The sequence below is a fragment of the Rhinatrema bivittatum genome, chromosome 4 (assembly GCF_901001135.1).
Source record: "Rhinatrema bivittatum chromosome 4, aRhiBiv1.1, whole genome shotgun sequence".
NCBI classification, from domain to species: Eukaryota; Metazoa; Chordata; class Amphibia; order Gymnophiona; family Rhinatrematidae; genus Rhinatrema; species Rhinatrema bivittatum.
The window spans coordinates 432577606-432603150 of NC_042618.1; the positions used below are offsets into that span (position 1 = coordinate 432577606).

At 42.0% G+C, this 25545-nt stretch overlaps 1 protein-coding gene across 5 annotated transcripts in view; it reads right to left on the bottom strand.

Annotated features, from left to right (window-relative positions):
- Positions 1-25545, bottom strand: part of CNTN4 (contactin 4) — a 770042-nt gene that overhangs the window by 278738 nt on the left and 465759 nt on the right. Inside the window, exon 1 of one of the 5 annotated variants that reach the window (XM_029601495.1) lies at positions 4415-4456. The exons of the other annotated variants lie outside the window; for them this stretch is intronic. Within the exon in view, the coding sequence (XP_029457355.1) occupies positions 4415-4421 (7 nt within the window). The 5' untranslated portion in view covers positions 4422-4456. Of the gene's footprint in view, positions 1-4414; positions 4457-25545 lie in introns of those variants that run through there. 5 annotated transcript variants of the gene reach the window in all.

Sequence of the window (25545 nt, forward strand, 5' to 3'; positions counted from 1 at the left end):
GACTGTAGATAGTTCACTATTCTTTCTTTCAGCAGCGACTCCATTACTTTTCCCACCACCAAGGTGAGGCTAACTGGCCTGTAGTTTCCAGCCTCCTCTCTGCTCCCACTCTTGTGAAGCGGGACCACCACCGCTCTTCTCCAATCACTTGGCACCACTCCCTTTTCTAGGGATTTATTGAACAGGTCACGCAGCGGAGCCGCCAGCACATCTCTGAGCTCTCTCAGTATCCTGGGATGAACCTCATCAGGCTCCATGGCTTTGTCCACTTTCAGTTTCCCCAGCTCTTCCCATATATTTTCTACCTTAAATGGAGTTATATCTACTCCACTCCCCTCCAGTTTCTTGTTAACTAGCGACGGTCCTTCTCCAGGGTCCTCTTTAGTGAACACCGAACTGAAGTATTCGTTTAATATTTCTGCCATTTCTTCGTCTCTCTTCACACATTGATCCTTTTCACCTTTCAATTTCACTATACCACTTTGAACTTTTCTCCTTTCACTGATGTATCTGAAAATGTTTTGTCACCTCTCTTTACCTCTTTGGCAATCCTTTCTTCCGCTTGACTTTTTTCTGTCTTGATTACTTTTCTCAGTTCTACCAGATATTCTTCTTTGTGCTCCTCCCTTTGGGATCCTTTATATTTCTTGAATGCTGTTCTTTTAGCCTTTATTTTGTCAGCCACCTCCTTTGAGAACCAGATAGGTTTCATTTTTCTTTTGCTTTTCTTTACTTTTCTAACATATAGATTAATTGCTTTGGTAATTGCTCCTTTTAGTTTAGTCCACTGTTGTTCCACATCTCTCTCATTCTCCCAGCCTTTTAGTTCTTCCTCCAGGTACTTCCCCATTTCATCAAAGACTGTGTTTTTGAACTGCAAAACTCGAGTCTTTGTGCTTCTTCTCAATATTCTTTTTGTGATATGAAACCATACCGTTTGATGATCACTGGTGCCTAGGTGGGCACCCACCTGGACATCAGAGACATTATCTCCATTAGTGAGCACTAAATCGAGTATAGCTCCCTGTGATAGAGTATATGACAGAGAGCCTCAGACTGCCTTAATGGACCGGCTCCAGCTATCTGGCCCGGTCCACCTTAAGACAGACAAGAAAGGGATCCTCAGGTGGGGGCATTTCCCTGAGGTAAGGGATACAAAGGTGAAGCCCTGAGAGAGTTAGATAGGCCCCAGGGAGAAGAAGGAAGCTGTAATGGAGTGCTGTGCTCTTTTGGAAAAACTGTTCTTGCATTGTCAGTCTGCTGAGGTAAGCAGCCATTTTGATTCTGACTTGCTGAACCTTTTTTGTAATTAAACTGTTGAAAAACAGAACAGACTCGAGCCTGGTCTGTTCTCCGACCTTCTCCTGTCTTAGACTGCTCCAACGGCATCACACTCCCTCTCTCGTGGGTTCCATTACCATTTGTTTGAACAAAGTCCCTTGCAGGGCCTCCACTATTTCTCTACTATTGTTAGATTCTGCAGAAGGGATTCTCCAGGCTACATCCGGCAGATTAAAGTCTCCAATGATCACCACTACTCCCTTCTTTCCCATCTTTTGGATGTCTTTAACCAGATCTCTGTCATGCTCTTCCTTTTGATTTGGAGGCCTGTAAATCACTCCAATATAAATGGATGCCCCATCATCTTCTTTTAGGTCGGCCCATAGTGCTTCTTCATTGCCCCATCTTCTTTGCAGCTCATATGCTTGGATATTGTTTCTGACATAAAGAGCCACTCCTCCCCCTTTCCTATCCTCTCTGTCCTTCCTTAACAAGTTATAGCCCGGTATTGCCGTATCCCAATCATGAGATTCCGTGAACCACATCTCCTTGACAGCAACAACGTCCATTAAGGCTTGCAGATCTGGGATTTTATTGCCCAAACTACGAGCATTTGAGATTTCCAGCTTTCCTCATTCAGGTTACTGCTTTTCCTGGACTCCTTTTGTGACTTTAGTTGAGTTTTGTTATCCACTTCACCCTTTCCCTTTGCATTTGTGCAAAGAAAAAGATTAGTGCCTCTGATGACAGGGTCATCCATCACAATGAGCTTTTTCCTTTGGTTTCTGATCTGGAATTTCTGTATGCATTGGGTTTCTTCTTTCTTTTCAGATAACACTTCAATCTTTTTCTCAAGAACTTCTTCAGTATTTAATACAGAGAAGGCTTTTTGAACTTGTTGTACTTGCTACAATGTGTGTCTCTGCATCACAGGTCTAATTCTACCAGAGCCCACTGTAATCCTGTTGTTTTTTGAGTTCCTTAATGCCCTGTGTGAGTGTGGTGGGGGGGGGGGGGGTAGACTTGTGGGCTGCACAGCTGTCAATAACGGGTGTCTGTGGGTCACAGGTCTTATCCTACCTGAGCTCCCTGTAAATCTCTTTTTCCTTGACTTTTGGTTTTTCTGTGGTAAACATGTATGCTAAATCTCTCTGCCCTGCTACTTCAGTAGGCTTCTCTTCCAGCAATCTAATAGGACTTGAGCAATATTCTCTCTCAACACAGGGCCAGCCAGTTTTGTACAGACCGGCTGCAACACTGATGGCAGGCAGAATCTAACCGTAGGTCATCACGACAATGGGATGGACATTGTTAAGCTGACATCACAATTACTCTATTTGTGCAGATGAGGGCAAGGAAGATGATAACGGGAACGGAACAGCTCTCCCATGAAGAGAGGCTATGCGGGTTAATTAAAGATCTTCAGCTTGGAAAAAAGAGGACAGAGGGGACATGATTAAAGTTTATAAACTCACGAGGGGGAGCGTCAGTAGCGAAGGTTGGCTATTATTTACTCTTTCAAATAATATTAGAACAAGGGGGCGCCTTCCATGAAACTAACATCCAGCAGATTCAAAACAAATCTTAGAAAGTACTTTTTCATGCAGCTGAGTATCAAGCTGTGGAATCTGTTGCCAGAGAACATGATCGAGGCGACTAACATAGCGGAGTTTAAAAGATGCTTGGACAACTTCCTGGAGGAAAAGTCCAGTGAATGTTCTTAGCCAAGTACACTCAAGAAGGCTATTGCTATCCTTGGGAGTTAATAACAAGAAATAGATCCATGTAAGGGATAGAAGAATAAAGGAAGAAGCCCTTAACAAGAATTGGGGAAGCCATTGCCATCCCTGGAAGTGAGTAACACGAAATAGATTTGCTTTATGGGATCTGTCTGGTACTTTTGACCCAGACTGGTCTCTGTCGGAGTCAGGATGCTGTGCTTTGATGGACCTCAGTTCAATGCAGAATGACAATTCTTATGTTCTTATGTATTCTGATATGAGAGACATCAGACATGCATAAAGAGCTTCCTGTATATCAAACAGCAGCAAGGGGTGGAGGAGAAGCCTCCTGGTTAGAGCAGTAGGCTGTAAATCAGGGAAGCCACAATTCAAATCCCACTGACAAACTTTGAGCATCACTGCACCCTCTGTTGCCTTAGGTACAAACATATAGGGCCATTTACTAAATGTTTTCTTCCATTGTGTGCCTATGGGAAAAATACTTATATAATAGGGCCCTTAAGCCTGTAAGCCCTCTGGGGACAGGGAGTGACCCACTACGCTGGAACGTAACTTTCCTTGAACTACCAATGAAAAGGTGTGTGCTGAATCCATACGAATAAATGAGTTAGCCCACTCTGACTCTCTCATAGGAGGGTCTCTCTTCAGCAGTAATACAATATGTAACTGTGAGAAGATAAACATAAATATATAAGATTTGCCATACTGGGTCAGACCAAAGGTCCATCAAATCCAGTATCCTGCTTCCAAAAGTGCCCAATCCAGTTCTCAAGCACCTGGCAGGATCCCAAGGGGTAGACAGATTCCAAGCTGCTTATCCCAAGAATAAGCATTACATTTCTGCAACTCCATTTTAATAATGGTTTATGGACTTTTCCTCCAGGAACTTGTCCGAACCTTTTTTAAATGCAGCTAATTAACAGCTTTCACCACATCCTCTGGCAATGAATTACAGAGCTTAATTATGCATTGAGTAAAAAAATATTTTCTCTTATTAGTTTTAAATGTATCGCCTAATAACTTCATTGTGTGTCCTCTAGTCTTTGACCTCTTTGAAAGAGTAAACAGCGGATTAACATTTCCTCCGTTAAACCTCCATTAAAATTTCCACATTAACATTTTTATTCATCCTCTGGTGTTGAATATAAAACCACTAGCTTGGGCATGAGTGTCTCTTCAATAAATAAGAGGGTCTGATGCACAAACAGATACAGGAATCTGATAGATTAAAGCTATTTAACAATTGGCACTAATAGGGGATACATAGAAGTAAAGGAGAGTGAAAAGGAAGGTAAAAAAAAGATTCTCTTCAGATTCAGAGAGTTAGTAAAATTCTCTACAAATGGCTGGAGAGAGATTCCCACTTCTGTTTTAAAAGAAACACCACTTACCACGCATCTGGCAGCGCTTCCAGAGACCACATGCCGAGAAGTAAAATCCTGTATAAATTGAAAATGTGACTTTTGAGTTACCAAGCCTTTGATTTATTCCCACTTAGTCCCTGGGGCTCTGGGAATGGCCCTGCTGGCTTTATCAGCTCATTGCCAGGTTGCCCAGGTCTGAACATCTTCCTGTTAACTCATCTTTAATCCTCTTTCCAGTTCAGCGAGCCAGTCATTGAAAATGCTGTGAAAATGCATCTCAGATACAGGCTGATGCCCTAGCTCAGGGGTTTCAGGGTCAGAGACATTCCTCCAGCTCTCAGTCTTGTGAGGGCTTGCATAACAGTCTGAGCATACTATCAAGGGGGGGGGGGGGGAACAAAACTGGGTGTTAAAGATGGAAGGCAATACAAAGGGAAAATGCAAAAAAAAAAAAAATCATAAATAAATACATTTGCTCTAAATGTGTACTTACATCCGTGCCAGAATCAGGTCATGTAATGCACAGCTCCATTACAGAGACACGTACCCAGAACTGATGGGAATCTGCGATTGAGGCCATCCTAGCATGAACACTGATTACTCTATTAACAATCCATGCAACAGGCACTGATATACATGGCCATAGGCCTCTAAAGCACGGCATCCATAGTGGTATGTGTCTCAGAATTGACTGGGAGGGGCAGCAAAGAGAGTCTCGGTAATGGGGCCAGTATAAGATGTGTCTCAGCACTGACTGTCAGTATACAGCAGAGTGTCTCAGCACAGACTGTCAGTAATGGGTGCAGAGCAAGGTGTGCAAGCTCTGGCTGTCATTAGTGAGGGGCAGTACAGAGTGTCTCAATATCTATTTTCAGTAGTGGGGCAATCTATAGTGCATCTCAGTACAGACTCTCAGTCCTGGGTGCAGTGCAAGAAGTGACTCAGCCCTGTTCAGTTTATCTATTTATAGCATGCCTGACAATAACTAAAAGATATTGTGGAAAGAAAGAGTGAGTCAGCACTGACTGTCAGTTGTGTAGGACAGCTGTGTGTTCATGTGAGTGTATATATCTCAGCACTGACTGTCAGTAACAAGTGCTGCACAATATCTCAGCACTGACTGTTAGTGAGGGCAATATGAGGGTCTCATCAGACTATCAGTAACAGAGCTGCACAGAGTCCTGCAACTGACTGGCAGTAACAGGAACAGTACAAGGTGTGCCTCAGCACTGATTGTCAGTATCAGGAGGGGCACAAAGCATGCATGTACTGCAGCACCAATTGTGCTGAGACACTCTGTGTAGCACCCGTTACTGAGAGACTGTCAATAGTGGGGCACAGTGTTTGCCTCAACTCAGACTGTCAGTAATACGTCCAGTACAAGGCATATGCTCTACAATACCCATTACTGACCATCAGTACAAGGCATACCTCAGCACTGATGGTCAGTAATGGGTATTATAGACTGTGCCTCAGTATGGACTGCCACTAGTGGGGACTTCTTTTGTGTGCTTGAACTGTCTGATGCCTTAATTTCTGTCACAACAGCCTCTGTCCTTTTCTCAAACACACATCCCCCTTGGACAGCTCTGCCAAGTCAGTTGCACCAAAAACTGAGCTTCTATGACCAGAAAAAGCAACAAGTCTCCTGGTGCTGTCGACTGTTTTATTACTCATCTACCGCAAGTGACAAGTCATTTGTTCAGCAGAACTGTTCTCTCTTTATCATATTGTACGACTCTCTCTAGCTCTGGAATACAAATGAAGCAGGCTTCCCGCGCCGTGTGGCGAGATTTACACACTAATGTCCCTCACGACGATACAAGAATGCCCAGAGCATTTTCTCAGATGTGCTCCGCATGAAAACAGGGTTTTCTGTATCCACTGAGCACTGCACAGCACAACACAGCACTTGCAAGAACTTTTAGCTATATTCTCTGACCTCTTGCTTTCACTAGAGGAGGCTGGTGACCAGCAAGACCTTTAAACTAGCAATATAATTGCCACTACTTTGCCAACGGCCGGGCCGGCTTCTGCAGCAGCAAAGCCTCCTCCACAGCCATTTTTCCTGGCTAGCAGCAGCAGGAACTGGTTGTAAAGCTGCAAGGGCTGGGACTGAACCAGTGCGTGCTCTGCTCCCAGGGTTCGCCTCCCACCCAGGAGGAGGCAGGGCCACTGTGTGCCGGCGAGCAGAGCAAGCACTGGCTCGGTTCTGGCCCGCGTGCCTTCACAACCTGCCCCTGCCTTAAAGAATGCTGTTTTTAAATACATTCCTGATCTGGGTTTTAAACATCAACCTGGAATCCAGAATTATTCCCAGATCTCGAACTTCAGATGAAAACAGAGAGGCTTTCCCATTAAATTAAACTGGGGGAATATCATCAGCTGCCACGGTGCAACGTACCTCAAGTAACTTTGTCTTTTGGCAAGTTTGAAACTAGTTCATTCTTCACCATTTAATTCTCTGTTTTCCTCAAACGGTTAACCATCTGATTAAATGCTGCCACACTTGTATCAACAATTGGAAAAGTAAGCCGAATATCATTCACATAGTGAAAATTCTGGTGCGACCTAATCTATCTTTCTATTGATCATCATACCTATTACTGCCTCAGAAATTCTGCAGAGTGAAAGCATTCATTACAGACACTTTCCTTGCCATACTTCTAATCTCAAATCTGGGATTGGGAACCACCACAAGTTTCACTGTGAGTAGAAGTGGCACCTGAATCTCAGGTTCTGGCTCGGACTACTCGGTTGTAGTTAATAACAATGCAATGTATAATTGAAGCTCTAACCTCCCCATCCCCACTCCCCCACCTCCATGTTGGATTGGGCTTGGCTGCTATTGGTCAGCCCAGGGAGTGCGTGCACATCCGAGAGTGGGCAGAACATATGGAAGGGGGCTGGCAAAGCATAGCTGGCCCCACTTTCTTCTGTCTTCTAATGCTCCCTCGACGTGGCACCGACAGCACTATATAATTAGGGTTGCCAACTCTGAAAAAAATAAAGAAAATGGATGGCCCCTCCCCCTCTCTGGACCTTCTCCCCTCTTCAACTTCTTCCTCCTCCACAGATCTTTTCTAATGAAGCAGGGGCCAATCCTAGGCCCAAGAGCTTCTTTTATTGACTCTGGACTACTGCAATGCTATGTTGGGTTGCCCGTAAAACAGCAAAGTATTGAAGATAGTCCAGAATACCACAGCACGAATGATTGTAGGCGTTGATCAAAGAGAGCATATTACACCAACTATGATGGTGTTTCATTGGCTGCCAGTGGTCTGCAGAATAAAAATTCAAAATAGTGATAATATTTAAAGCGCTACAAGGCAATGGTCCAATATACTTGAAAACAAAGTAGTGGCTTCTTATATGCCGATGTGGGCCCTAAGGTTTTCTCATCAAGAGAAGCTGGTTGAATTACCATTAAAGGATTGTCGCATGCTTACGGTGCAGTCCAGAACATTTTCAAACATTGGGCCCAAGCTGTAAAATAGCCTCCCTCTGCCCCTTAGGTTAGAATCTGATCTAAAAACATTTTTCGGAAAGAACTTAAAACATTTTTAGAAGCACTTAGCCAATAGAAGAAGTATTAGAGATGATGAAACATGGGGGGATGATATTGTGGATTTTAGCTGTGTTTTTACCATGATATGTTTCACTGATAGTACTTGTTATATGATCTAATCTTCCTTGAACAATTTCATTGAGAAAGGTAAAATATAAATTATTTAAATAAAGAGCTGGTGTGAAAAAATAGGGTTTCAGATATGTGGGGGACTGGGGCAGTACATGGAAGAATGCAAGATTGTTTTATAGAGATGGTCTGTATCTCTTCTGAGAGAGAAACCAGGATCCCCTGGCTGAACAGTTCCAATATACAATGCATTGAATGGAGTTAAAATTGAAATTGGAAATCTAATTTAATTTTATTGGTTTTCCTATAATAGTTCAAGGCAGGGACCCAACAGATAAGAACCTTACGGCAAATTACCATAGATGAGAGGGGTGACAGATGGAAGCTACTATAACAGCTACTAATTATTTCTATAGTGCTACAAGATATATGCAGCAATGTATATGTGAGAATCCCCGCTCTGTGGACATACAAACAAGATGAGTAAGAGGCTTCAATAGCTTTTGTTTTTATATGGCTAAGATCAGCAAGTGATTAGTCCATAAATTTCCTTGTTAGATGACATTAAATATGAGCCTTCCTTACAAATATTTACTATACAGTTAAGTTGTATGAATGTGATGTAATTTAATAGTTGGAAAAAAAAGATATTTTAAACCTACTGGATAAAATCTACTAGCCAATGCATTCTTTCATTTACCAGAACTAACTTCAGCATTGTGTTTCCATTATTTTACTTGGAAGACTGTGTAAGATTTTGTTTTATTACACGTGATTTGCATGATTCTGCCCATTCTGTTTGTTAATTGATAACTCCTCCAATAAAAGATACGTTTAAAAAAAATGTATTTACTATAGGGATTGGATCTGCCACGTTACCATTATCCCAGGTGTTTTCTATTCTTTGATCCCCTATTTATTTTGTATTGAAATCAGATGTGAAACGTTTATAAGGGAAGCCAAGAGGGAATTTGAAGAGAATCTTCCAGTGAGGAAAAAAAAACTAATAAAACTTTTTAAAAGTATATAAAAAACAAGAAACCTGCAAGGGAGTCAATTGGATCATTTAATCATCAGAAAGAAATAGGGCGCTTAGGGAGGATAAGCCTATAGCATAAAAAACCAAGGGGTCCATATTCAGCTGTGGAGCAGCTAACTTAACCAGGATATTCAGCAGTGTGGCTGTGCCGCTGAATATGCCCGGTTATCTTAAAGTTAGCTGGGTAACGTTTGGGCATCTTAATGTATATCCAGCTAACTTTAGGACAACCCTCCGGCGCAACCAGAGTTAGCTGCATAGCTTAAGCGGCTAACTCCATTTATGGGAGTTAGCCACATAACTTATGCGTCTATCTCAGGCCCGCTGCGAAATGCCTCCCACCTGTCCCTGGACCACCCCTAAATTACGCAGCTAAATTCTAGCCGCATAACCATTATCCAGCTAGAATTTAGTTGCCTACAGCTTCAAATATTGCTGCTTTGTCATTTAGACAGATATCTTTCAGTTATCCATCTAAATGGCTTTTGAATCATAGCCTCCCCATGAATTCTTTGGTTCTCTGTGGAGAACTTTGGGGAGATATCTACATTAGGACCATTCCTTGTAGGTGATTCAGAGGAACTGAAGCAAATCACTGAAAATATAAGAGAGATGTTAAATCAAGCTGACAAACTGAAGAGTAGCAAATTATCAGGACATGATGGTATTCACCCCAGAGCTCTGAAGGCATCAAATCTGAAATTGCAGGCCTGCTACTAGTAATCCATTTAATATTTTTGTAAGCGATATTGTGGAAGGGCTATTGAGAAAGATTTGCCTTTTTGTGGATGATACCACAATCTGTAACAAGGTATACACCCTGGTATGTGTAGAAAACATAAGGAGGGATCTTGGGAAACTTGTGGAAGGGCCTAGAGTCTGGCAGCTAAGATTTAATGCTAAAAATGCAGAGTCTTGTATATGGGTTGCAAATACCCAAGGAAGCAGTACAGTTTAGGGTATGAAAGTCTTCTGTGTACAAAACATGGGTGGAATCTGGAGGTGATCATATGTGATGATCCTGAGGTGGCCAAACAAGTAGATATGGAAATGGCAAAAGCTAGAAGGGTGCTTGGGTAAATAAGGAGAGGATTAACTAGTAGGAAAGAGGAGCCGATACTACCTCTGTATATATCTCTGTTGAGACCTCATTTGGAATACTGTATACAATTTAGAAGACTACACCTTCAAAAGGATATAAACTAAATGGATTTGAAGGAAAGAAGGACATGGGCAGTAGGGAAGAAGGGCACAAATACTGAGGAGGAAGCAATTGGTTCAGGAACCGACGAGAGAGGGAGCAATTTTAGATCTAATTCTCAGTGGAGCACAGGACTTGGTGAGAGAGGTAACAGTGTTGGGGCCGCTTGGCAATAGTGATCATAATATGATCAAATTTGATTTAATGACTGGAAGAGGAACAGTGTGCAAATCCAAGGCTCTCATGCTAAACTTTCAAAAGGGAAACTTTGATAAAATGAGAAAAATTGTTAGATAAAAACTGAAAGGAGCAGCTACAAAAGTAAAAAATGTCCAAGAGGCGCGGTCATTGTTAAAAAATACCATTCTAGAAGCACAGTCCACATGTATTCCACACATTAAGAAAGGTGGAAAGAAGGCAAAACGATTACCGGCATGGTTAAAAGGGGAGGTGAAACAAGCTATTTTAGCCAAAAGATCTTCATTCAAAAATTGGAAGAAGGATCCAACAGAAGGAAATAGGATAAAACATAAACATTGGCAAGTTAAATGTAAGACATTGATAAAACGGGCTAAGAGAGAATTTGAAAAGAAGTTGGCTGTAGAGGCAAAAACTCACAGTAAAAACGTTTTTAAATATATCCGAAGCAGAAAGCCTGTGAGGGAGTCAGTTGGACCGTTAGATGATCGAGGGGTTAAAGGGGCACTTAGAGAAGATAAGGCCATCGCGGAAAGATTAAATGATTTCTTTGCTTCGGTGTTTACTGAAGAGGATGTTGGGGAGGTACCCATAATGGAGATGGTTTTCATGGGTAATGATTCAGATGGACTGAATCAAATCACGGTGAACCTAGAAGATGTGGTAGGCCTGATTGACAAACTGAAGAGTAGTAAATCACCCGGACCAGATGGTATACACCCCAGAGTTCTGAAGGAACTAAAAAATGAAATTTCAGACCTATTAGTAAAAATTTGTAACTTATCATTAAAATCATCCATTGTACTTGAAGACTGGAGGATAGCAAATGTAACCCCAATATTTAAAAAGGGCTCCAGGGGTGATCCGGGAAACTACAGACCGGTTAGCCTGACTTCAGTGCCAGGAAAAATAGTGGAAAGTGTTCTAAACATCAAAATCACAGAACATATAGAAAGACATAGTTTAATGGAACAAAGTCAGCATGGCTTTACCCAGGGCAAGTCTTGCCTCACAAATCTGCTTCACTTTTTTGAAGGAGTTAATAAACATGTGGCTAAAGGTGGACCGGTAGATATAGTATACTTGGATTTTCAGAAGGCGTTTGACAAAGTTCCTCATGAGAGGCTTCTAGGAAAAGTAAAAAGTCATGGGATAGGTGGCGATGTCCTTTCATGGATTGCAAACTGGCTAAAAGACAGGAAACAGAGAGTAGGATTAAATGGACAATTTTCTCAGTGGAAGGGAGTGGACAGTGGAGTGCCTCAGGGATCTGTATTGGGACCCTTACTTTTCAATATATTTATAAATGATCTGGAAAGAAACACGACGAGTGAGATAATCAAATTTGCAGATGACACAAAATTGTTCAGAGTAGTTAAATCACAAGCAGATTGTGATAAATTGCAGGAAGACCTTGTGAGACTGGAAAATTGGGCATCCAAATGGCAGATGAAATTTAATGTGGATAAGTGCAAGGTGATGCATATAGGGAAAAATAACCCATGCTATAATTACACAATGTTGGGTTCCATATTAGGTGCTACAACCCAAGAAAGAGATCTAGGTGTCATAGTGGATAACACATTGAAATCGTCGGTTCAGTGTGCTGCAGCAGTCAAAAAAGCAAACAGAATGTTGGGAATTATTAGAAAGGGAATGGTGAATAAAACGGAAAATGTCATAATGCCTCTGTATCGCTCCATGGTGAGACCGCACCTTGAATACTGTGTACAATTTTGGTCATCGCATCTCAAAAAAGATATAATTGCGATGGAGAAGGTACAGAGAAGGGCTACCAAAATGATAAGGGGAATGGAACAACTCCCCTATGAGGAAAGACTAAAGAGGTTAGGACTTTTCAGCTTGGAGAAGAGACGACTGAGGGGGGATATGATAGAGATGTTTAAAATCATGAGAGTTCTAGAACGGGTAGATGTGAATCGGTTATTTACTCTTTCGGATAGTAGAAAGACTAGGGGGCACTCCATGAAGTTAGCATGGGGCACATTTAAAACTAATCGGAGAAAGTTCTTTTTTTACTCAACGCACAATTAAACTCTGGAATTTGTTGCCAGAGGATGTGGTTAGTGCAGTTAGTATAGCTGTGTTTAAAAAAGGATTGGATAAGTTCTTGGAGGAGAAGTCCATTACCTGCTACTAAGTTCACTTAGAGAATAGCCAATGCCATTAGCAATGGTAACATGGAATAGACATTTTTTGGGTACTTGCCAGGTTCTTATGGCCTGGATTGGCCACTGTTGGAAACAGGATGCTGGGCTTGATGGACCCTTGGTCTGACCCAGTATGGCATTTTCTTATGTTGGAAAGGAGAGACATGAGTAGTCAGGGGGAAATATGCACAGGGAGTGGGAGGAAAGAGCGTGAGAAGGAATCACATAGATGTTGAGGAGGAAGAAGGGAGAAACATGGATAGTAGGAAGGAGGATCATGTGGGAGAAGGAGAGTTGCCTAAGGTTTCTGGAAGGCTTAGAATGTCAAATAGTCAACTGTTCTGCAACAGCCAAGTAGAGGCAAAGATCTTCATTTTGTAACAGCACAGCACAGTCCTACAAACGTTATATCCAGTGCAAGGCATTTGAGTGTGCCATTGTGATTTGTCCTTTGTCCTTTCTTTCCAACCCCTGCATACTCTTCCTGCTCACAACACAAACAGAATAATGGAATAAATAAATGAATAATGAAAGCAGAATTGCATTCATATGTACAGAGCCCTACTGGGTCTCTACTAAAGGAGCATACCAATTACGTGGGTAGAGAAAAAAAGAGTAGTTGGGTTATAGCTGCCCCATGTGGGAGAATTTAATGATGGCATCCTTGCCTATGAAAACCCAAAAAACAACGAGGTAGGCAATCTACAAAAGCTGTGAGGAAAAACAAAGAAATAGATGCCCGAAAAAGTCTTTTCCGAAAATATTTAATGGGTGGAGACGTAAGAGAGAATTAATAAAATTCGCCCGACTCTGGCCGAGTTTCGCCACCTGCCAGCGGCTGCTTCAGGGGCTATAAATAAACATACATATTGACACAATCAATCATAAATAATAAAACATGTATATAAAAACATAAATAGGTATGTAAAAGCAATTGGAATTAAAATAAAAGTGAAAATAAAAGTGCACGGTTTACTGTAATGCCCTCCTACTTGGTTTACCATACACAACAATTAGACCACTCCAAATAATGCAGAACATGGCCGCCAGAATTCTAACTGGTAAAAGTAAAAGAGACCACATCACGGAAACCCTGATGGAATTACACTGGCTACCCATTGAGCAAAGAATACAGTATAAAACCCTTTGTACAATACATAAGCTAATACATAATGAAAATGCTGATTGGATGAATACAGCCTTCCACGTACACGTCCCTAACAGAAACCTGAGATCAGCTAATAAAGCTTTACTGTCCATCCCCTCAATCAAAACAGCCAAAATAACCCAAGTAAGGGAAAGAGCGCTCTCCTTAGCAGGTCCTATGCTATGGAACTCCATGCCCGTCGAGATCCGCTTACAAAGAGACATCAAAACCTTCAGAAAACATTTAAAAACATGGTTATTCAAACAGGCATACAACAAAGAGAAAGGAGAGTAGAACACTGGGAAAAAGAAAAGCGATTGGCAGCACACCCTAAACACACTACCCAAATCAACACGGGTACATATTCTATTTTAATCTTTAATCTCAAATATCTAGAATGAGATGACAGTTTCTCTTTTATTCCCGCTCAAAATAAACGGACATAACATAACACATCCAATTATGAGTTTTTATAACTACTTTGTTACCGTAAAGTCTTGGTACATGTATAATGATAGAATTCATAATCTTTTCCAATATTAATATTTGTGCCTTATTGTAAACAGTTATGATTGTACCTAACTTAGTGACGGGATAGAAAAGTTTTTAAATAAATAAAATAAATAAAATCCTCACATAAAAATAAAATCAATGGAACAGAAAAGTAAATTCGAACAGAAAAAACAGTATGCGGTGACATTGTGTGAATAATATTTTTAGAATTCAAGTCCAATTAGCTTCATTATCGTTATGTCACCATTTCGGTCCCTCCATTCCTCAATTTTTAGAACTTATTTAATTGTTAAGTAATTAATTTTTTCAAAACTCAATAATACTATCATTGTTACAGATATGGTAGTACTGCGGATGGCTTTCGAACACACACTTCATATGTGATCTATTTCATTTGCTTTGACATTTGAGAAATCACTTTGAGGTACAATTTCAATTATTTTAATCAATATATTGATCTCATATGGCCGGATTTTAAATGCCCTGCGCGCACCGGTGCGCCTATTTTGCGAACAAAAGTACGCGCTCGCGCAAAATTATAAAATCTACCCCATAATGTTTAATTGATGGATTGATTTTCAATGTTTTAATATACATAGGTCCTAGATTCAATTTTCTGTTAAACACACTCTTTAGATTGAACTATATTTTTAAATTGATGTTATCTACATGCTCTCTCATTCCATTTACATGTCTTCATGTTATTCCTTCTGGTTTTTGTTCTGTTCGAATTTACTTTTCTGTTCCATTGATTTTATTTTTATGTGAGGATTTTCACTTTTATTTTAATTCTAATTGCTTTTACACACCTATTTATGTTTTTATATACATGTTTTATTATTTATGATTTATTGTGTCAATATGTATGTTTATTTATAGCCCCTGAGGCAGCCACTGGCAGGTGGCGAAACTCGGCCAGAGTTGGGCGAATTTTATTAATTGTCTCTTACGTCTCCACCCATTAAAGATTTTCGGAAAAGACTTTTTCGGGCATCTATTTCTTTGTTTTTCCTCCTATGAAATCCCAAGGCACCATTTTGTAGGTGTGGATTTTGAATTGCCTTTCTCAGGGGCAGCATGCCATCATGCTGGTTCCTGGCTTTTGTTTTGTTTTGGGGAAAGAACCTTCGGTTTCTTGGAAAGAAACTTGGGGAATGGCCTAGAGGAAAAAGCGCCTTTCTCCCATTTTTGCTAATGCCAGTTTTTTATTCTTTTTTTTGCTGGGGAAGAAGTCTATCCACCCTTTGTTTCCTCCTTTTGGGTTATCTTTTGAAACTGATTTTATTTTTATCTTTCTCTGAGGCCGTTTTGGATCCAGGAACTCAGAGAATTTCAACTTGCGTGTAGGTGTTTCTTAATAACCTTTAGAGGTTACTGCAGAAGTGAATTCTCATTCATTCTGAGGGAGGAGATGTGGACTTTAGAAGAACAGTGGCACCATTCAGGTACTGTCACCTGGATTTTGAAGAAAGGAAATTGACGTGGGAAGTAAGAAGTACATTCTATTCATCTGGAAAGAGGTGTGCGTCATGGACGTTACATCTGCCTGCATCCTTAACTTTAGGAGGAAACTCCTACATCAGTGTTTCCCAACCGTCTCCTGGAGGCAATACCTAGCTAGTCAGGTTTTCAAGATTGCCACAATGAATACACATGAGACAGATTTGGATACTTTGAAGACTCAGTGCATGCAATTCTATTTCATGCATCTTCATTATGAATTTCCTGAAAACCAGTCCTCTTAGGTGTACCTCTAGGAGATGGTTGGGAAACATTGTTCTAAATTACCTTTACAATTAGCCAAGGATCAGAAATAGCCTAAAACATACATTAAGTATTACAAAGTCTAAGAATTACAGAAGAGTCAAACTTGTAAATGGAATGGATTGCATGAAGAGTTGGAAATAGTTATTTTCACTATTCTACTATCAATTATCAGTAAAACTAAGTTTCCAACATGATTATTACTGCTATATACAAAGATTGTCTTAACAACACTCAGGGCCTTGGAGAGAAGTCTCCTTCCCCTACATAAGAACATAAGTAGTTGCCATGTTGGGTCAGACCAAGAGTCCATCAAGCCCAGCATCCTGTTTCCAACAGAGGCCAAACCAGGCCACAAGTACCTGTCAAGTACCCAAACACTAAGTAGATCCCATGCTACTGATGCCAGCAAAAGCACTGGCTATTCCCTAAGGGGTAGATTTTAAGACCCGCGTGTGCATAGTTCTCGGCGAGCACACATGATTGTTCCAATTTTATAACATGCGCATGCCAGTGTGCGCAAGTTATAAAATCTGATGGCCACGTGCAGATGCGCATCGGATTTTAAAATCCATGCATGCATGTGCAGGCGGCCCGTGACTAGCACGCGCAGGGGGGAATTTTAACAAAATACGCACGGCGTATCCCTCCCAGTCTGTTCCAATTAAGGAGTGGACTGGGAGGGAACTTTCCTATCCCTAACCCTACCCTTCCTACCTCTTCCCCTCTCCTCTCCTCTCCGACCCCTAACCTAACCCTACCTATCCCTAATTTTTTTATTTTAATACTTACTGCTCCGCGGGAGCAGATGTAATCTCTGTGCGCTGGCATTGGCTAATGGCGCTGCCCCAGCCCAGCCCACCCCATCCCGCCCCTCCCTGCTCAGACCATGTCCCCCGGCCTGCCCCTTTTGCAAGGCCCGGCACTTCGGCGCGTAATAGGGGTTGCGCGCATGGCTGGGCCTGTTCTAAAATGCGTGCAGTGCACGCACAGCCCCAGCCACGCGCATAACCGCTGTTTTTTACGTGCATGGCCCTTTTAAAATTGGGCCGTAAGTCAGCTTGATTAAAAGCAGTTTATGGACTTCTCCAAGAACTTATCCAAACCTTTTTTGAACCCAGCTACACTAACTGCACTAACCACATCCTCTGGCAACAAATTCCAGAACTTAATTGTGTGTTGAGTGAAAAAGAATTTTCTACGATTTGTTTTAAATGTGCTACTTGCTAACTTCATGGAGTGCCCCCTAGTTCTTCTGTTATCTGAAAGAGTAAATAACTAATTTATGTTTACATGTTCTAGCCTTCTTATGATTTTATAGACCTCTATCATATGCCCCAAAGCCGTCTCTTTTCCAAGCTGAACAGCCCTAAGTTCTTTAGCCATTCTATCTTCTTTATCATTTTGGTTGCCCTTCTCTGTATCTTCTCCAATGCAATTATATTTTTTTTGAGATGTGGTGACCAAAGCTGTACACAGTATTCAAGGTGCGGTTTCACCATGCAGCGATACAGAGGCATTGTGACATTTTCCATTTTATTAACCATTCCCTCCTAATAATTCCTAACATTCTGTTTGCCTTCTTGACTGCCACAGCACACTGAGCCGACAATTTCTCCGTCAGAGAATCTTGGAACTCAGAATGATAGAGAGAGAGGGACTTAAGAGCTGTATATCTCTTAAACCCATGGAATTGAGAGTGGATCGTGGATTCCTCCTCAGTGAGAATCTCATCCCAGGGGTTACACACTCTCTTCAGTACAAAAATGCATTTATTCCAAGATGCACAGGTATGAACTTCTTACACTTAAGATGGTTTGGTAGCAGACTGAATACATTCCAGCATTTGTGAACTGCCTCTCAAGCCCTGATATGACCCAGTTAGCACCTAGATAGGGTATCACCAAGGAACACCAGGCAGCCAGCTGAGGAAGAAACCAATGATCCATAACAAAGCAGTATAAACTGCATACGCAAGGTGAAGTATCAGTTTCTTGTGGGTCTAAAGATCTCTGCTTGGGTTAGCAAGTCCCACGTGTTTCTCCTCAGCAGCAGTTTGGCCGCCTTCCACCATTAGATAAAAGCTGCTGAGCGTGAAGTCCCCAGCCATACAAGACTTCAGAATGACTGCATTAAGGAGCTTGCAGGGACAGCTGGAAAAAGAACAGTCCCTGGCCCTTGCCATTGCAGACTAACTTCCCAGAAGGTTAAGCTCAGGCAGGAAGTTGTGCTGGGACAAAAGAAGGGTGTATCGGAAGTAAGGAACAGCAAGAGTGAATGTGCTCTCCTAACCACACTCCCGGGTATTTATTTATTTATATTCCACTTTTTGGCACTTCAAAGGACACCATCATGAATGCCTTTAAACTCTTGGCAACTGCAGTTGTTGTACAAACCAATTTTCTTATGCCACTTAAAGAATATTTGAAGCCCAAAAACTCAAAAGAGGACTGTATTTTGCCTTTAAATCAACATGTTTCCAGTCTGCTATCCTCTGTCTTAGTATTATCAAAGCAGACCGTGGCTTCATACAATGCCAGAAGTGTCTTCGCATTAGTGCCATGACTGTCCTAACATATTCCTTTAGGTACGCGGCTGGGGATTTCTCATATTCTTGCACGATTTGTTCAAGAATTATTTAGTTGTTTATCAAACTCGGATTTGTTCAGGAACCAAGTAGATGGAGATTATACTTTGCTAAAACATTTTTATGAGTGATGGTTTATGAATATATTTATTACGGAGTTAATCAAATATATTCAGTGCATGCATTATGCAAACAGCCACTGTACTGAAGCTCCCTGGTACCTGATTAAGAACTGGAACTTCATCAGATTTGAAGAGGGAAAGAATGAGAGCAGCCAAATCATTTTACATTCTGCCTCTTATAGCTTCTGATTACAAGTTCCAGCTGTTGCTTTTTGACACTTCACACCAAAGGAAAATATTAGCGCAGATCTCTCTACATTGCCAGCGGAAAGTCTCTCTCCTCTCCATGAAGCATTAGCAATCCCTGTACATAAGAATTCAGTTTTCTTATCTAATGGAGTGAGCAGCTAATGGGCAGTTAGTGATTGGTAAATGGGATCAAAGAATCTGGGCCACCGATAGAACAGGGGTGGCCAGCTCTGGTCCTCGAGTGGCCAGATTTTCAAGATATCCACAATGAACAGGCATGAGAGAGATCTGTATACAATGGAGACCGTGCATACACGTCTATCTCATGCCTATACCACACCTGAAAACCTGGCCTGTTTGTGGCTCTTGAGGACCGGAGTTAGCTACCCCTGCTGTAGTAGATCTTTTCTTTCCCTGTCACATGTACTGTCCGCATTTGGCCCTTAGTATTCCATGTTTAATTTCAAGCCTTTAGTGGAAAAGAGGAGACAAATAAAAAAATAAGTAACCCAAGCTGCTCTTCCAAGCTTGGACTAGTTTTCCCCCAGCCTGACATCTCTGCTCTGCTCACTGAAAGATTAATGGGATTCGGTCTTTACAAGCAATGCTTATATCACACAGTGGTTCCTATCATTGCTGTTCAGTGTTTGGAGTTATTTTAATGAGCCCAATGCCTAAAAATGAACTTTCATTCCAAATAAGGAGTATATCAGAGACCTGTCTACCAGATACAGTGAAACACAGAGCTCCAACCAAGCCATGTCCTCTTCTGCCTTTCCCAACCATAGATTACAAGAAAGTAAAACAGAAGGCATGGTGATATTTAAAAACAGTTTGACAGGTAAAATGAGTCAGTGGTCTCAGTCTGACATATTAGTTTAGTGTCTACATCAAAACAATCTGATCTGAATCAAGCAAAGGTGAAAAAAATATCCAATGTGACTCCAGTAGAGGAAATGTTTGCTCAGGATTTGTTGAATTGTGGCCCTACCAGAGTCATTCTTACCCCCAACAACATCCTAGCAACGGAATTCAGGAGCAGCTGTAAAGGTTTAAATAAATTCTTTGGAAGTCACAAAAAAAAAGTGTATCACAATAGTCAATGCTATTAAAAATGAACATCAGTAAAACTAACCAAAAATCATCCCTTTCAAGATATGGTTTCAGGTGCCATAAAATATGCAACTTGTAATACCCCATTTTTACTACTTTTCTAACGTTCCTTCATCGATAAACTCGAGTCCAATTGTACCCCCAGGTCATGAACAACTCTGGATATTTTCACATCTATTCCTTCAAAGGAAAAAGATCCTTTGACATCACAATTTAAGTTGCTCTGAGACAACACCATAATTTCAGGTTTTTTTTATTTTTAACGCTAACTATTTTGGCTTAACCACTTTTTTATTGTTTGAATTGTTGCGGTCTCCGCCGCTTCCCCTCCGCTAGTACTGAACGTTGCCTACCTCCGCCGCTGGGAACGCCGCGTTCCGCGTGGCTGGGACCCCGGCGGCGCTGTCTGCTCCACGTGGCGGCCGCCATTGCTTGCCCGTCTCTCCGCTGCCTCGCACGCGCGAGGACGCCCACTTTGTGCGCACAGCTCCTGGAAGTCTGGCCCCGCCTGCGCTGATGACGTCACGCCCTGAGGCCGATATAACCGGCGCCCGGACTCCTTCTCTTTGCCTTGCAACGAGGTTCACTACTGCCTAGTAGTTCTGAGTTGCACATCGTCTGTTCGTTGTTCCTGCCTTTGACCCTTGGACTGCTTTTGACTCGCTTCAGCCTGCCGCCTGCCTCTGACCTTGGTTCGTTCCCGACTTCGCTTCTGTCTGCTGCCTGCCTCTGACCCCGGCGTGTTCTCGACCTTGTTCCAGCTTACAGCCTGCTACAGACTCTGTTCCAGTCTACAGCCTGCTACAGACTCCATTCCAGTCTACAGCCTGCTTCAGTTCCAACCTGCTACAGACTTTGTTCCAGTCCACAGCCTGCTTCAGTTCCATCCTGCTACAGACTTTGTTCCAGTCCACAGCCTGCTTCAGTTCCAGCTTACTACAGACTCTGCCTCAGTATCCGGTTAGCTACAGTCTCCGCTGCCGCCCGCTGTCCTGCCATCAGCTGGCCCTCGGCCTGTACAGCCGATTCTCGGACTACCAAATACCTTTGGACTTCCTTTGCTACAGCTCTGGCTTAAGGCCATCCCTGCCACTGGACATTCAGCCTATTTCCCAAGTCCCAAGGTTCCAGGACCCTACGGGCTCCTCCTGGGGGGTTCCTGGTTCCCGGGTGAACACCGCCAGCCTGTGGCTCCGCCTCCCAGCCTACCCTGTCATCCTAGGTGGGCCGGCCCAAGGGTCCACTACCTCGCCTGCAGTGTCAGACTGCAACATGAATATCAAATGTTAAAGCTTGTAAGGTTTCTGATACCAAATCACTAATAGAAAACCAAAATTGGATATCATCCACGAACAACCTAAATTCCACCCCCAGTTCAGTCAAAATCCTACATAATGGTGCAACATGTACAATGATCCACAATCAAAGCCACATCTAAAGCCAAACTGGTATTGGTCAAGAACGGCATTGTCTTCAAAGAATTGGGTTAGTTGTTTCAGCACAATGGATTCAATAATCTTAGTTAAAAAGGGGAGCGATGAGATGGGACGAAAATTTGAAGTCTGAACAATCAGCTGAGGGTTTCTTTAGGATAGGGCAGACCAAAGCGCACTTTAGTGAGGATAGAAGATATGTCCATTAAAAAGTATTCTGGCTGAGGAAGATTTTAGGATTGTGGTGCAAGCAGTATTTTTAAAACAATTGGATTATTGTAATCTGCTTTATTTAGGATTACCAAAAAAGCTTATAAAAATTTTAGAACTAGTACAAAATGCTGCTAAACGGGTTATATTTGGCTTACCATATGGTTCAATTTTGACACCATATCGTAAGAAATTACATTTGCTACTGATAAGGGAACATATTTGTTTTAAAGCTTTGACTACGGCATATAAAACTATGTATTGGGAGAATTACTGTTTAACAAATAGATTACAGTGGAATAACCCAAAATACATTTTGCATTCTGTTGGGCAAAAGTTAATGGATCTTCCGCTGATGACATCTTATCAATTAAAATTTACAATTGACAGTTCTTTTTCAGTGGCAGTTCCAAAATTGTGGAACTCATTGCCTGTGGAAATATACTAAGAATCAGATTATCTAAAATTTCGAAAACAGGTGAAGTATATGAGGGGCAGATGATCGTCTAATCAGAATTTTAAAGTGCAGAATTTCTTAAAGTTTGTTTATTTTATATGTTGTGTTAATTTTATTAATGGTTTTAATCTATAATGTTTATTTTTATGTATTATGTGATGAATTTAAGAATGTAAAAGCTGTAATCTGCCTTGGATTTGTAATTGGCAGAATATAAAATGAACTAAATACATAAATAAATAAGAAGGCTGCTGGTAGTTAATGATAAATTCACAATCTTAGCTATAGGTTCACTGACTTCCTGTCATACAATTGTAAACCTTTGTGAGGTGTTTAATGTCCCAGGACACACAAAATAATGTATTACTCTTCAGGGCTGCTCCAGCTAGCATTTTCTCCCATGGCTTGCACTCTGTCTCCCAGAGGCGGATTCTTTTTATGGGGAGAGACTTTCGTCTATGGCCCAGACAGTGGTGTGCAAATCCCTTTGAATGTTGATAGCTGTGGCATCCCCTGGAGGTAGATGCTGTAACAAACAGACAGGAATAGGTACCGGGTGTTAAATACTAATTTTACTGATTGGTAAAAGTCAACTTAAAGTCAATCTTTAAATAAATGTGCAATTACAGTTGACTTTAATACAGTTAAGGTGTCTCATTTTGGGTAGGTGTCCTTTGCTTCAGTAAGCTAGCAGAGCGTCCCATGGAGGTGTAAAGTGTGCACTAAAGCTCTCCCAGCTGGGATTCCTATGAAAGGGGGGGGTCCCCTTTTAACACAATGTCCTACCTAAGGCTCCAGATCACCCAGCCCTGTGACCTGGATGGAGTTCCCACGATCTGTCTTGATTCCTTTAGTTGTTCAGAAAGGGTGGCTCCTCTTGTTGAAAGGTCTGTGAAATCAGGAACCCATATTACAGCCTGGGTCCCAGTGAGGCGGGGTGGCTTACAAACCTCCTCACAACAAAATGATAAAAAGATTTTCTTTAGTCAAAAATCTTCGTAAATAGTGCTCTGCTGTCAGAAGTGCTTGCCACTATTCATGGAGTAAATGGGCTCACTGAATCTTCAGCCCCTGCTCTCTGAGTCCAGCCAGCGAGGACGACCTTCCCCCGAGAAGCAGAGTTTAAACAGAGTCCCCTTTCCAAAATGGGTTTCTTCTAGCCTTCAGTCGTCTCTCATAGCCAAGCCTGTCACAGATGCTTGCCACATTCAGGGAGTGAATGGGCTCACTGGTCTTCAGTCCTGGAGTGATAGTCCTGCAGGGGTTCCAGCAAAAGGAACTTCCTCACTGCAACTAAAAACCGAGGGACCCTCTGGCAGGGTGTGCGAGTGGTTTCCCTTCAAAAAGTAAAAACCCGATGAGGCAGGGAGGCCTCACCATGGAGGGAAAAACAGACATCCTTACTGCTGAGTGTCTGACCTGAATTGACTATAGCCACACTTCAAATTGCAAAATGGTCAGGTTATATAATGCCAGAGCAACCAACCCCTGCTCTCCAAAGTGGGAGGAGGCAAGGGGGAATGGAAACTCATGAGCTGTTAACTAATTAGAATGGAAACTGAGGGCATATAGTGGTGGACTGGAGGGTCCTGCCACACAACTTTGAGAGGACTGGGACAAGGATTTAGTGGACAGTTGGAGGAATTTATACTGGAAATGACTTGTAAAACTTTACATTTTGAGATATATTCAAAGTTTTCCCAACTAGGCTGTATAGTGGTCGTATTTCAAAGTGGAGCAGGCGTACTACAAGGACAAAAATACAGAGAATGACTGTCTTAGAGTTGAAAAAAATTTGAAAAAGAATTACAAAGATCATCTAAGGAATTGGCTGAGGGATAGTTTTAGAGCTTAAATGGAGGGGTAGTGAGGTGCCTAACAGTATTGAATGGTATACGAGGGTTGTTCTGTTCTTCTTTGGGTCGATAAAGTGTATTGAGTATCTTCCTTTCCCTCTTTCTTCTGTTGGGACTGGTACTATTGTTTGAAGATACAGCAGTCTGTTGATTGTACCTCCTCCTGTTTGTGAGCCTTGCATGGTGATAGTCTGAAGGTTTCCTTCATTGGAGCTTTTAATTCTAGGACATATTCCCACCAGATCACTTCTAGTACCCATTGGTCCCCAGTGATGCATATCCACTCCTCATAATAAAGATGTAACCTTCCTCCTACTGGTGGGACCGAGGTGTGGCCCTGTCTACTGTCACTAGGTATCAGAGGTCTCTTATTAAACAACACAACATAGTAACATAGTATTGTCGGCAGAAAAAGGCCAAATGGTCCATCCAGTCTGCCCAGCAAGCTTCCCATGGCAGCAGCTGTCACTCCATGCAGGTTATCCCCAAGTGTCCAATGTCTGTGTTCCTTTGCCAATGGAAAGTGTAATACAAGACAACAATAAGGTCACAAAAATAAGATCCTTCCTGGCTTACACTTGCAAGATGACACAGACAAAATAAGTAGTAATGCTGTTTTCCCCTTACCAGGAATCTGTAGAGGAGACACAAGACCAGCTTGAAATACTGCTTGTTCAGACCATTATAAAACGCCACTCCCAGAGACACTTTATTTCAACAAGGGGCCTAATGTTGGTCATCCCTTAAGAGCAGCTTCAAAACAGGGAGTGTTTAACCGTGGCCAATGAAATCTGGGCTGGGCATTGTCCAACCCCACAAACTGGGAAGGATACCAATTCCTCACAAGTACATATAGCTCTTTCTCCATAACTCCGGCCTCTCACCGCCAAGATCAATGGTTCAAGACCTCAACCAACCCTCACACTGGGGGCCTTTGTCTGCTGCAAGTCCCCTTGAGTCTTTGTCCATGGTACTTCACCTGTCCCCACTAAAGGGCTGTATGCTGCCTGTTGGCCTGGATCTTATAGAGCTGAAAGTCCTACTCAGCCTATATTGTTTACAGTCTCTAGACTGAGGTCTCTCTGTACCCTCTCTGGAACCCATCCTGCCTCTTTCTTCTGGCAGCCTTTGGGGCTTAGATTCCCCCAAGTCTTTCAACTGCTTCTCTACCTCTTCTCCAAATAAGAGCCCACTCTTGAATGGCAGACTGCTTAATCTGGCCTTTGAGGCAGCTGCCTAATTTCTCAAGCATAGCAGATGTCTAGCCATAAATGATGTTGATATTTGTCTAGCTGCTGCCCTGACTAGGTCGCGTAGAGTGCCAGCTGTACAAACTGCCTCTATCTCCAAATGTAATGTGTCAGAGCCACTGGATTTTGATGTCTCTGAATCTATATTCCAAGTGTTCTGCTGCATCTATCTGACCAGCACCCTTGCTACATATCTCCCACAAATGGCAGATAAGAGACTGGCCATTTTACAGGATCCTTTAAGTGCGGACATTATCATTCTATCCTGCAG